This window comes from Podarcis vaucheri (assembly GCF_965113315.1).
Source record: "Podarcis vaucheri genome assembly, chromosome: 7".
In the NCBI taxonomy this organism is placed as follows: Eukaryota; Metazoa; Chordata; class Lepidosauria; order Squamata; family Lacertidae; genus Podarcis; species Podarcis vaucheri.
Window position 1 is genome coordinate 45,928,440 of NC_138765.1, and position 12,395 is coordinate 45,940,834.

The window sequence follows — 12,395 nt, forward strand, 5'->3', positions numbered from 1 at the left end:
TATAACCTCCAATGCCTGTATAGCACTATGGCAGGCAAGGTACTCAGAGCTGCTTCCAGGACAGCTTGCAGAGGTTGGCAGCTGCCTTCTCCATGCTCCTCCTGTAACTGTGCCTTAAACCCAGGTGGAGTGTTAATCCAAGGTTTGCCTGCCACTCCCTGTCTCTGCTGAAGGTAAATGGATGACAGTAACACCTCCTCCAACCACTACCAGCTTGCCTTAACATATCTTTTACCTACTGTGAACGGGGAAAACAATAACTTTTGTTTCCTAGTGGAAGATCAGGACCAAGAGAAAATTTGGCTGAGTAATCATGGAAATGCTTTTGAAAGCAAGCTTTAAAAAACAGCAACAACCAAAAAACAGAAAGTGGGGAGGGACCCACAATTTTAAAAGTTGTGAATTCACCACTATTTAGAGCTAATGAATGATTATTTTAAGGAACCCTATCAATGGTAAGACACCAACTTTTCAAGCAGAAAGCCCCTGGTTCAATTCCTGGTCTCTCAAATTAAGCAGGACCCAGTAGTAGGAATTGTGGGCAGGCAGTGAAGGGGGGGAGACGCCCCCCCTCTCTCTGCCTCAGACCCTGCAGGGCTGCTGCTAAACAGAGTAGATAATGCTGCATAAGGAAGCTTCCTATGTCCTTCCTAATAAGATTTGCAGCCCATTCCTATGCATGTTCATGCAGAATTAAGAAGGTTGGCAATGTTTAACTAATAAGATTGGTTTTCAAAAACCCAGTTAACTGATTTTATATAGCCAGCCAAATTTTATTGAGAGTAGACTGATTTATTTCAGTGGGTCTACTCATGGCCAGCACACAGGTGGCCCTTTCCCATAGAAGGGGATGCCTTTTGGTGCCTGCTATGACAGATGTGGGTCATTTTATTCTATTTTTAATTTACATTATTATCTCTAAACCTTAAAAAAAAAGATCACAGGGTGGCTCACAAATAAAACTGCATAATCAACAAAACCACAAATTAGGCTTTTTACTTCAGAATTACTGGTTTTATCAACAGACAAATATAATTCATAAGTTAATTGATTATGCCAGTAAAACTCAAATGGCTGCAATCCTATACACATTTACCTGGGAGTAAGTTCCCCATAACTCAATGGAGATTACTTATGAGTACAGTGGTACCTTGGTTTACGAACTTAATCCGTTCTGGAAGTCCATTCTTAAACCAAAGCATTCTTAAACCAAGGCATGCCACAAACCAAAACACCAACTTCAGGTTTTGCAGCGTTCTTAATCCAAGTTGTTCATAAACTAAGTCGTTCTTAAACCAAGGTACCACTGTAGACATGTACAGTGGTACTTCACGTTAAGTACTCAATTTGTTCCGGAGGTCTGTTCTTAACCTGAAACTGTTCTTAACTTGAAGCACCACTTTAGCTAATGGGGCCTCCTGCTGCTGCCACACCGCCGGAGCACAATTTCTGTTCGCATCCTGAAGCAAAGTTCTTAACCTGAGGTAATATTTCTGGGTTAGCAGAGTTTGTAACCTGAAGTGTATGAAACCTGAAGCGTATGTAACCCGAGGTACCACTGTATAGGCTTGCACTGTGTTTAATGGGCTGATAACTTTAAAATGAAGTACAACACATACTATCAAATAAGTGTACATAGGATTGGATGTCTTCAACTCCTCTGTTCACACACACACATCCATGCATTAAAACACAACATTGCCACTGCAACATCCAGCTCTTTTGCTTTTGAAAAATAACTTTATTGAAATGTGTAAATCATGCAAAGAGTGAAGATATTCAAATGTGTTAGATATAAAGCATGATGGGAAGATACATGTCAGAGAAGTATTCATCCCACTCACTATATATATGTTGATAGCAGGGACACTTTTTATGATAACAAGCTTTGAATTATAACAAGAGTAGTTTGTTGCCCGTGTCCTGATATCATAGGAGCCTTGGAAATAAGAAGTGTGCTTAAGAAGCCACACTGATGAGGATTTAATACCTCAGTATCTACAGTATGCTTACAGCAAAACCTCACATTCCCTCTGTCCTGCAGTCCATTATAAATCTTGGGATGCAGCTACCCTGTAATTCACCCTGCAGTGCTGGGATACTGACTAGGATCAAATAGTGGATCTACCTCTAACAGCACAATCAATTCCGTGTTGGTTGTCCTATCACCTCTGTTTATGACATTAGCAGTGTTCAAAGCAGAGCATTGATTTTCTTGCAGCAACGGAACACACAGGGAATTGCAACTGAATGGAAAATTAATTAAAAGAGGAAGTATCTGCTTTAAAAGAGAGGTTTGCAGTTTTAGTAAACAGGAAGGATTATCAAGAGATATACACTTGAACTCAACAATCCATCATGACTAAAGGCTATTTTGACTGCCCCATACAAAACTAATTACCTGAAAGTGTGGTCTCTGACTCTGGATTTGTTGTGAAGCTTGGTGATGACTGCAAACTGGCATCCCTACCATATATGTGTTTCAAAGGTGAAAGAAGGAAGCAGACCTAGCTGTGATTAAGGGATCAGGAATTCACAAATATATCGTTTGACAGTACGGCAGACTTCATCCACCCACTTTCCTTGAGCTGACTGTGAAAACAAGACACAATTTTCCCGTTTTCCTCCATTGGGTTGTGACCGGTCCCAGTTGAAGTAGTTGAGGACCATTCCATTGACATCAACAAATTTCCCTTCGTTTACCATGTCAGTGACACCCAGCCAAAAATCTGCCACACCTGACAAGCTCTTCTTGCTGTACTCTCGGAGAGCGTTGGTTTCATCGCCATCTCTGGGGATAGCAAGAGTCCCTCCCTTGGCTATGCAGTCTTCATTTGCTTCATGGAAATGTTTTGCACCATCGGATGCCAAGTAGCATTTTTTATGGACCTTTGTTCCACGAAGACAGACTGTGAATGAAAGAAGATGGATGCAATGATTAAAGAATCCATGTTAAGTGGACCAAAGTGGTTCTTCACTGGTTATTGCTACCTGAAATTTCCCTGGATTTGGAATTTCTCTTGACAGAATTTAGGATGGGTGGGCATCTATTTTGGTCCTAAGAGCCTAAGCCCATACAAACTTTCAGTTTGCAGTGATTGTTTTCCCATAAACACCATTTCTTCAGACACAGCATCAGCACTGTAGTTCCTTGTACCATTATTGATTTTGAGAGGTAGCAAAATACCTCATCACAACACTTTCATCTCCTGCCGAATCAAAGAAGCAGCCCAACATGTGCTAAGGGCAATGTTAATTGGGTCTTCTAATCACAGTTTCAATTTGTTCATTTGCAAGCTACTGAAACAGGCATAAAGATAACCAGCTATAAAGATGATGGCTGCTTATTGCTTTGCAGTAATTGATGGAGTTAATAGCTCCTTCAGCCTGTTGGCCTCTCTTTGGGTAGACATTGGGCGGGTGAGCACTGACACTTACTGGATCCCCAAATTAACAGGAAAGGCTTGATGTGGTTGAGTGCTTTGGGCCAATCTCTGTATCTGAAATACTGAAAGTTAGCATATAAATCCCTGGATTGATGACACTGAATATAACACGAGGACATAAGAAGAGCATACTGATGGCTAATTTCAACATTTCCACAACTCTGGGTGCTTCTAGAATATCACCATTATTGAAACTCCAGTCTCTGTCTACAGTTCTACAGTATGTACGCTTACCTCAGACTTAGCCTGAGAATGTCTATTTTGGGGCAGGATTCAATTGCATACCAGACAATTCAGGTTGTGCAATTCTAGTTGTTTGGGAAGTCCTGCACAACAGACCTGCTCCCTCAAAACGCTGGGCTTTTTGCAATAACAAAAGTGGAGGGAAACTGAGAGATAGCATTTGCTTTGACATGTCATTTAACCTTACCACAAAAAAATAAGAATGAATGCTCATTTAATAGCCAGCATATTCTAATCTCTCTGTAAATAAATCAGGATGGTCATCTGGAAGTGCCCTGAGTCCCCAAGGCTCTCTGGATAATCCCTTTTAAAACTGCCTCTCTTTCCTGTGTGCAATTACAAGTGGCAGAAGGGGGCAGTGAAAAAACAGGCCTTCTTGTTACCATGTTGTGATCTCTTGGGACAACTGCCCTCCATGACTTTATTACCCATATACTGTATTATATTATGTCACTGACTCTTTAAGCTGTTTTGGAAGTCCAAGGAGAAGAGCCAGAGGAGGGCGGAGAGAAACTAAAAATGAGCCAGGACTGTTATTTGTACTATTTATGTTTGGAAAACTGTCCCCTCCGCCTCACCACTTTGGTTTCATGGCATACTGCAAGGAAAAACAGATATTTGTCTTGACATCAGAATGGGCTGAACTATCAGGAAATAGGTGTATACTTGGCTGTCCACCAAGGGCAGGGATCTAAAGTCCTTTTCATTACTTAGAAACACAAAGTGCCAAAGTAAAGCTAGCTGTGTATGAGGTCAACTCAGTGCTTAGCAAATAAAACCAGGACAAGGTATCTGAAAACACTATTTTAAAGTCTGCACCAAACACCCCGAGTATTCATGTATTTAATAATATCTTTAATCATTTGATTAAAAAAAAATGGAACAACAAATGGAATAACATCTTTCAGCCCATTTGCCATCTATCTCTCTTCCCCCACCCAAAACCCCTGTTTTAAAGCGAGCATTTAAAGTTATTTTAAACTGAAAAATATTAAGGGGAGAGCCAACTAAAGGAAACGATTCAACCCTGCAGAGCAAGGATGGAGGACTTGTGTCCCTCCAGATACTGCTGAACTATTATTTCCGTCAGTCAGAGCCAGCACTGGCTAATGGTCAGAGATGATGGGAGTTATAATCCAGCAACACCTGGAGGACCAGACATTATCCACCCCTTTTGTAGAATAATAAAAAGCAACCCTTACCTGTCTGCAGGGCTTGCATTTCCTTCAGGGAATTTACCTCTTGCCAAAGCTTGTTAATTTGACTCTTTAGGTCACCGTCTTTCTCTTAAATAAGTAAGTATATACATACATTAACATATTTAGACACATCAAAATGTTTACAGTAAGATGTGGAGTGCAATACAAAGGCTGCAATCCTAACCCCACTAACCTGGGAATAAATCCCACTGAATTATTTGCAGGCTTCCTTTAGCATGGGGAGGTAGCTGCCTGTGAAGGGTGAAGTCTGTACATAGTACACAATATACACCCACAGTTTGTTAAGTGCGCTATGATGGGTAAACTACAGTTCCAAGCATTCGGGGGGGGGGGCAGGTGTGTTTTAAGTGTATGGTATGTACTTTTGGTTACAGGCAGCTTTTTTTATTTCCCTGCTCCACAATACATAGGTGAGGGGCATTTTTATTTTTATTTTGCCAGTTTTGAGTGTTCAAATCCTCATGCCACGTCAGTCATATTTGACACAAAGAGGCTACCTAGAGAAGTGCAGTAGAGGTGTGAGAAGTACCTTTGCTACCTACCCATCGCACATGCTTTAGCCTCTTTGAATGTTACTGGTAGAATGTGAGAACAGGCTATGCAAAAGTGTCTTATCATGGCACAACGTTACTTTAAGAAGAACTGCCCAGGTATGAGGTTTTTCCATGATTATTTGCTGTCTGTTATAGTATCTATCTCACGGCATGGTCCATGGGGGATGTTCCAGGTGTTGCTGAATGACAGTTCTTTCTTTTCCCCCCACTAAGCTAATGTAAACGAAAACAGCTACCAAAAGTAAAAATAGAGTATAGAGTCCTCTGTTAAAGGTACTTCTTAACCCTTACCACCCTCTCCCAGATCTCACCTGGGATCTTTCTTTTCTCTTCCCAGCCACTAATTCTGGGAGATCAACATTTCCCTGCCTCCTACCCAGTTCTCCCCATCCTTGACCATTGGTCAAGGTGGTTTGGGCTGATGAGGAATGGAGTCATAGAAACACCAGAAGGTGACTTATACTGAATCAGACCACTGGTACGTCAAGCTTAGTACTGTCCACACTGACAGCAGCTCTCCAGGGTTTTGGGCAGGAACTTTTCCCAGATGTACCTTGAGACTGAACCTGGAATCTTCAGCATGCAACTGAGCTATGGTCCTTTCCTACAACAACACCTGAAGGCCTACTTTAAAGACACATGAAGCTGAAGAGGTCTAGGTTTGATCTGTGCCTGGGAACTCCGGGTATAGTATGTGTTATATGTTATGTGCCCAGGCTTTTTCTATCACAGAATTCATAAATAAAACTATCCGAATCAGATGAACCAACATAGCAAAAAATAAAATAATACTTGTTAATAAATTTACTAAGGTAGCAATCAAATAATATATTTATCATAATCTTCATTCTCTGTGGCCTACTAAGTTTGCTTACCTTTAACCCTCCGTTTGCTGTGTTTTCTGGCTTTGGAATGGACAGACTGGCCAGTTGTTTGATCCAGCAAAAGGATGGTAACAAGGAGGAAAATCAGAAATCCCATTTGTGCCATCTCTGTTTTCAGACAGTGAGCAAGAGTCATCAACAGCAGCTTGAAAGCAGTTGTGAGAACTGCAGCCCTGTAGAACTGATGGTGTTTGGCTTTATTAAAGGGTAGTGAGAGAATTGGCTGCGCTCCTTGTTTATTAAATGAGCAAAATACTCAAGCAGGCTTCAGCATAAGGTGCCCTCTTGTTCTCAGTCTTTAGCCTCTCCCACACCAGATTTATACTTCCTGTCAACTCTGACCAATTGAATTTATCAGGCTTGCAATCCAGGGCTTAATGTTTTTACTCAAGAGTAACGCCTGCATAGTTCAATACTGGAGAGTATGCTCTTTGTAACAAGGATGGGGAATCTGTAGCCCTCCAAATGTTGCTGGACTTCTACACCAGCCAGTAGCAGCCAGCATGGCCAATGGTCAGAGGCTGATGAAAGCTGTAGTCCAACGAAACAGGTTTGCCAGTCCCTTTACTGGAAAAGTGGCCTATTAATCCTAAGGGCTGTTAGAACAGCTCAGCCTCCTAATGTGAGCTGCACTCTGCCCTGTATCTGTTGATCTCATAATTGTTTAATGCATGCCCTTCTTCCCAAAGGAGCCCTGGACAGCAAACATGAACTATTAAAACATTTAAAAACAATTTTAGTTTGCAGAGTTTATTATGATCCTATACAGATATAGACCAGGAACAGCAGGTTCAAGCTTTCCATCCTGTTAATTTTATTATTAGGTTTATATCTTGCGTTTGCTCCAAGGAACTCAAGCTGCCATACACTGCAGTACTTTGTCCTCACAACAGCCCTGTGAGATAGGTTAGACAAAGAAACTGAGTGACCTTGGTCCAATCACAGTGAGCTTTGTTGCTGAGTGGTGATTTGAACCTGGGTCTCCCCATTATTCCACAGTGGCCCTTGCTGTCTACTATAAAAAAGGACATTTCCCTCCCAATCCCATTTAGGATTGATAAAACTGACCACAAGCAGCTCCCACTCTTGTCAATTTCATCATTCTATAGCACGTGGGTAAATGATCATTGCAGTTGGTGGGAAATGCTGCCCACTTAGAGGGAAATTATCTACAGTGGTACCTTGGGTTACATATGCTTCAGGTTACATACGCTTCAGGTTACAGACTCCACTAACCCAGAAATAGTACCTCGGGTTAAAAACTTTGCTTCAGGATGAGAACAGAAATCATGCTCTGGCGACGCAGCAGCGGCAGGAGACCCCATTAGCTAAAGTGGTGCTTCAAGTTAAGAACAGTTTCAGGTTAAGGACAGACCTCCGGAACGAATTAAGCACTTAACCTGAGGTACCACTGTACATAGCTGTCAAGTGTCGCTTATTTGAAGGGACAGTCCCTTATTCTAGCGCCATGTCCCGCTGCTGTCCCTTATTGATGGATGTCCCTTAAATGTCCCTTAAATGATGTCCCTTAAATTTCAAAGGAAGCAGCTCCTCTCCCTCCCTCCCTGCTGGCCAGGGAGGAGGGAGGCTCCAACTGTGTCGCTTGGCTGTGTTGCTCACCCAATAAGAAGTCTAAGAACGACTGGGGGGTGGAGCTTGCATGCCTTGTGTGTGGCTAGTTAATGCAAGCTGAGGGGTTTTTTGAATGCTGGACACTATTTTATTGCATGTGCTGCTGCAAACTTTGCAGTGCAAAGCCAGGCCGGGGAGCCATCTTAAGTTGAGGCTGCATAGGCCTTATGGTGCATGTGATTCAGATTCTATTCAGTTGAACCTCTGGTTACAAAGTTGGTTGGACAGTGTTCTCGACGCTACCAGCATGAGTTTGACCAGACTGCAGGAGGACAGGAAGACTGGAGCATTTTATAATATTATGATTTGAAACTGTAGTGCCTAGGCCCATGAAGGGCAGGATAGATAAATAAATACATGATTTGGAATGTAAGGGCTTCCCAGAGACTGGGCTCATTTACCAGTTGCTTGAAGATATTAGTTGGGCAGGTCCGCACCTTGTTGCCATCACTGGATAACTGCATCCTCAACGGAAAAAGAGAGCCTGCTGTTGTTATAGTGAAGTCAGCCATAAATATAGACATGGGTTGGGAAGCACAGTGAAGTTTTCAGTGCAAAAACACATCTTTGTTTTGATTACATCTTTGGAATGAAATAAACAGCATGGAATGCTGCATCTTCTACAAGCTCCTGATGGTTCAGCAACAAAGCGCTCCTTATGCTGCCTTGGGAAGTCACCAGAAAGACTGGCGGCTGCTTGAAAGAACATGCCAAGCTTCCTTTAAAAAAAGCCTCAGACTTAGTCCGAGAACAGAAATATGTTGCTTATACATGTTATAATGGCATCAGTTACCCAGCTGTGGAAGCTGCCTTGATCCATTCAGGTTTGAGTTTCAGCTGAAACCATTCACAATCATTTTGGACATAATGGCGTCTTGTGAAGAAGGCAGTCTTCTTTCCTTCTTGCTTGAAGCCAGTTAATAGACGAAAGCAGGCCTGTAAGTTAACAGAAGTTTGTAGACCATCCTGACAGTCTCTGGAACAGCTTTCCTCATCCTTGACAAGGCTGGACAACTGGAATTGTCTGTGAATAGTCAGCCCACCTACCTATTGAGCATGCTGCAGGGAGAGAACCTGTGGCCTGCCAAATGTTGTTGGACTAGAATGTCCACAGGTTCCCCATTCATAGTAAGTTTGCATTGTTGTTGTTTAGTCATTTAGTCGTGTCCGACTCTTCGTGACCCCATGGACCAGAGCACACCAAGCACTTCTGTCTTCCACTGCCTCCCGCAGTTTGGTCAAACTCATGCTGGTAGCTTCGAGAACACTATCCAACCATCTCGTCCTCTGTTGTCCCCTTCTCCTTGTGCCCTCCATCTTTCCCAACATCAGGGTCTTTTCCAGGGAATCTTCTCTTCTCATGAGGTGGCCAAAGAGTTGGAGCCTCAGCTTCACAATCTGTCCTTCCAGTGAGCACTCAGGGCTGATTTCCTTAAGAATGGATACGTTTGATCTTCGTGCAGTCCATGGGACTCTCAAGAGTCTCCTCCAGCACCATAATTCAAAAGCATCAATTCTTTGGCGATCAGCCTTCTTTATGGTCCAGCTCTCACTTCCATACATCACTACTGGGAAAACCATAGCTTTAACTATACGGTCCTTTGTTGGCAAGGTGATGTCTCTACTTTTTATGATGCTGTCTAGGTTTGTCATTGCTAAGTTTGCATATATTACAGTTATTGCTAAAACTCTAGGGGGACACCCAGCACCCTAAGCTGCTTTTGCCCAGCCCATTCTCAGCTCTCTATATCTTTCTCAGTCCATTTCTCAAACTGCAGCCCATTTTCTCTATCCTGTCACCTAGATCGTGCCATCCTCACCAGGCAGGGTGAGTTCTAACATTAGGCAGTGTGAGGCAGCTTCCTCAGGTGACATGCTGGGGTGGTGGTGGTATCAGCAGTGAGGTGTTGGAGAACAAAGCTATGTATGCCCAGCCTGGCCCAGCCCTCCACTCCATAAGCTAGTTTGTCAGTTTCAAATGCAGTGAAGGATATTGTTCCATCACCAATGCTTGAAGGAGACTTCAGCTACCAGTCCAATACGTGCCTTTTGCCTAGGACAGCAAGATGTCACCAGCAGTGTGTGAACTTAGGACATAGGAAGCCACCGTATATTGAGTTGGACCATTGTTCCATCTAGTTCAGCCTTACCTATACTGCCCGGCAGTGACTCCAGGTTTTTCAGACAAGAGGTATTCCCATCCCTATTTGAAGATGCTGGGGAATGAATTAAGAACTTGTGTTTTCAAAGCAGATTCTCTAAGCTGCAGCTGTTTCCCAATGGAAAATGTATGTGTAAGACATGCCCCCCCCCCTTTGGACAATCTGGCGTTCGCCATCCAAACCATTTTCTGGCCTTTTCCTAGTCATCATGGGGCATTTGCCTGTAACTTCCCTAACAACCTGTAGAAGCTACTACATTAGTGCAACTGGGGAACTTCTCCATCAGGTTCTGCTGTCTGCCAGCTCTCCTCCCTGCTTGCCTCTTTCCAGCTAGTAAAGTGGGTGGTGCTGGCTGTTGGCACCCTCACTCTCAGCATTCCCTTTGTAGAATTCAGGGAGGAGGATGGAGACAAACCCATCATTAGTTGACTCTATACCTGGCTCTGGTTCCTCCTTACTGTTGGCATCCTTGCCTTTTGCCCTACCACTGCTAACAAGAGAAAGGTACTTGGCAACTTTGCTATGACTGTTAATGCACTCAGTAGCAGGACCTGGCTCCTTGAATCTTCCTCAGTCTAACCCTCCCAATCACACAACAATACTAATTTGAGAGAGATCAAATACAGTGGTACCTCGGGTTACATACGCTCCAGGTTACATATGCTTCAGGTTACATACTGTCAGGGGTTCAGGAGCAGAGACGCAGAGAAGGGAGGAAGCAGAGAGCGAGGGGGAGGAATCCGAAGGGAAAATGAGTGATGATGACGACCCGAGATCTCCAAGCCTAAGCAGTGAGTCAGAGGACTCCCAAAAGGGAGCCCCAGTGAGCAGAGCAAGGGGGGGATCCGGGGGGACACCCCAGGAGGAAGGGAACAGAGGAGATTCAGAGAGTAGCAGCTGGAAGTCGGGACCCACGCTCATAACTGAGGGCGGCAGCAGCTGGAAGTCGGGACCCACGCTCAAGACTGAGAGCAGCAGGGAGGAAGGTAGCCAGGCATCGGGTTCCGGAGGCTGTCAGCAGGAGGGAGGGCACGAGTCAGGGGTGGTCACGCCCTCCTCAGAGAGCGAGGCAACGGTTAAGAGGAAAGTAGAGAGTTGGGCGCGCGCGCCAAGTTCAAATGCAGCGGAAGCTGGAGCAGTAAGCAGCCCGGAGAGTGAGCCAGGTCCCAAAGCCCGCCGCAAGGAGGCAGAAGGATCAGGGGGGTCAGCGTCAGAGGAGAGTAGAAGGGAGGAGGCCCAGGGGGGCAGAAGGACCCAGAGACGTAGGGAGAGGCGAAGGAGGTGGAGCAAGGCTAGGGTATTAAGCTGGTGTGCAAGAGGCGGGGACTCAGACGGGTCTTCGCCGACCTAGGGCAGAAGGTGTAGAGCTGCACGCTGCAGTTCGGAAATGAAACCTGTAACTTAATAAAGACTCTTATAAAGTGAACGCTGGCGGACTTGGTCCTATGTGAGCTGGGACTGGGTGGCAGCTCTGACAGTAAGACCCGTCTCACAAAAGCTTCAGACACCTGATATCTCGCAGCGGAGAGAGAGGCAGCTGGAGGAGGGGATCGGTGTTTGGGAGCAAGCTCACGACGGTTAGCAGAGATGACGGAAGCAGAGACAGTTGCAGCGCTGCAACAGGCAGTTACCCAATTGAACGCGGAGGTACTGGCATCCAAGAAGAGGGAGGAGGATGCGGCAGCCGCCTACAGAGATCTCCACGCCAGGTTTGAAGCATGGGTTAAACACGGGCAGCCAGGACCCAGACCGGAGGGGGTTGGGTTGGCACGGAGAGCAGGAGGGCTTGTGGCTCACTTCGATGGGAATTTACAACAGTACCCCAATTTTCGAGCAGACGTAATGTGCGCACTGCAACTGCTGGCAAAAGACTTTAGAGATGAGGAAGAGAAAGTGGGGTTCATACTATCCCATTTGCATGGGGATGCTAAAGCGTGGCTACGCAATTTGTGGAGGGATAAAGATCCGGCGCTTCAGAATGCAGATGCCTTTATCAAAGCGATGGATGCGTGTTTTTTGTCTACTATTGATGTGGATCTTGCCCGACGGGAGATTCATGGACTAAAACAAGGGAGGGCAAGCGTCCGGCAGTACCACGCCCGCTTTTTTGCGCTGGTCAGTGCCTTAGAGTGGGACCGGGATTCGCCCCCTGTCAGAGACCTGTTCTGGGAGGGTCTAAGCTCTGCGGTCAAGGATGAAATTGCAAGGGGGGAGAGGCCCCGAAGCACGCAGGAGGTGGTCCAAAGGGCGCTGA

At 44.8% G+C, this 12,395-nt stretch overlaps 1 protein-coding gene across 1 annotated transcript; it reads right to left on the minus strand.

Moving 5' to 3' along the window:
• Positions 1-1,718: 1,718 nt before the first annotated feature.
• On the minus strand, positions 1,719-6,698 carry CLEC3A (C-type lectin domain family 3 member A). Its single transcript, XM_082232811.1, has 3 exons — positions 6,339-6,698; positions 4,892-4,975; positions 1,719-2,909 (listed from the first exon to the last, which is right to left on the minus strand). The coding sequence occupies exons 1-3, from the start codon at positions 6,481-6,483 to the stop codon at positions 2,518-2,520; spliced, it is 621 nt and encodes a 206-aa protein (XP_082088937.1). The 5' UTR covers positions 6,484-6,698; the 3' UTR covers positions 1,719-2,517.
• Between the last annotated feature and the right edge of the window lie 5,697 nt (positions 6,699-12,395).

Excerpts from the sequence above, each read along its gene's own strand:
- CLEC3A (XM_082232811.1), bottom strand. The coding sequence starts at position 6,483 with ATGACTCTTGCTCACTGTCTGAAAACAGAGATGGCACAAATGGGATTT. Across the intron at positions 4,976-6,338 it reads CAGCAAACGGAGGGTTAAAG|AGAAAGACGGTGACCTAAAG; the intron begins GTAAGCAAACTT and ends TACTTATTTAAG. Across the intron at positions 2,910-4,891 it reads AATGCAAGCCCTGCAGACAG|TCTGTCTTCGTGGAACAAAG; the intron begins GTAAGGGTTGCT and ends TTTCATTCACAG.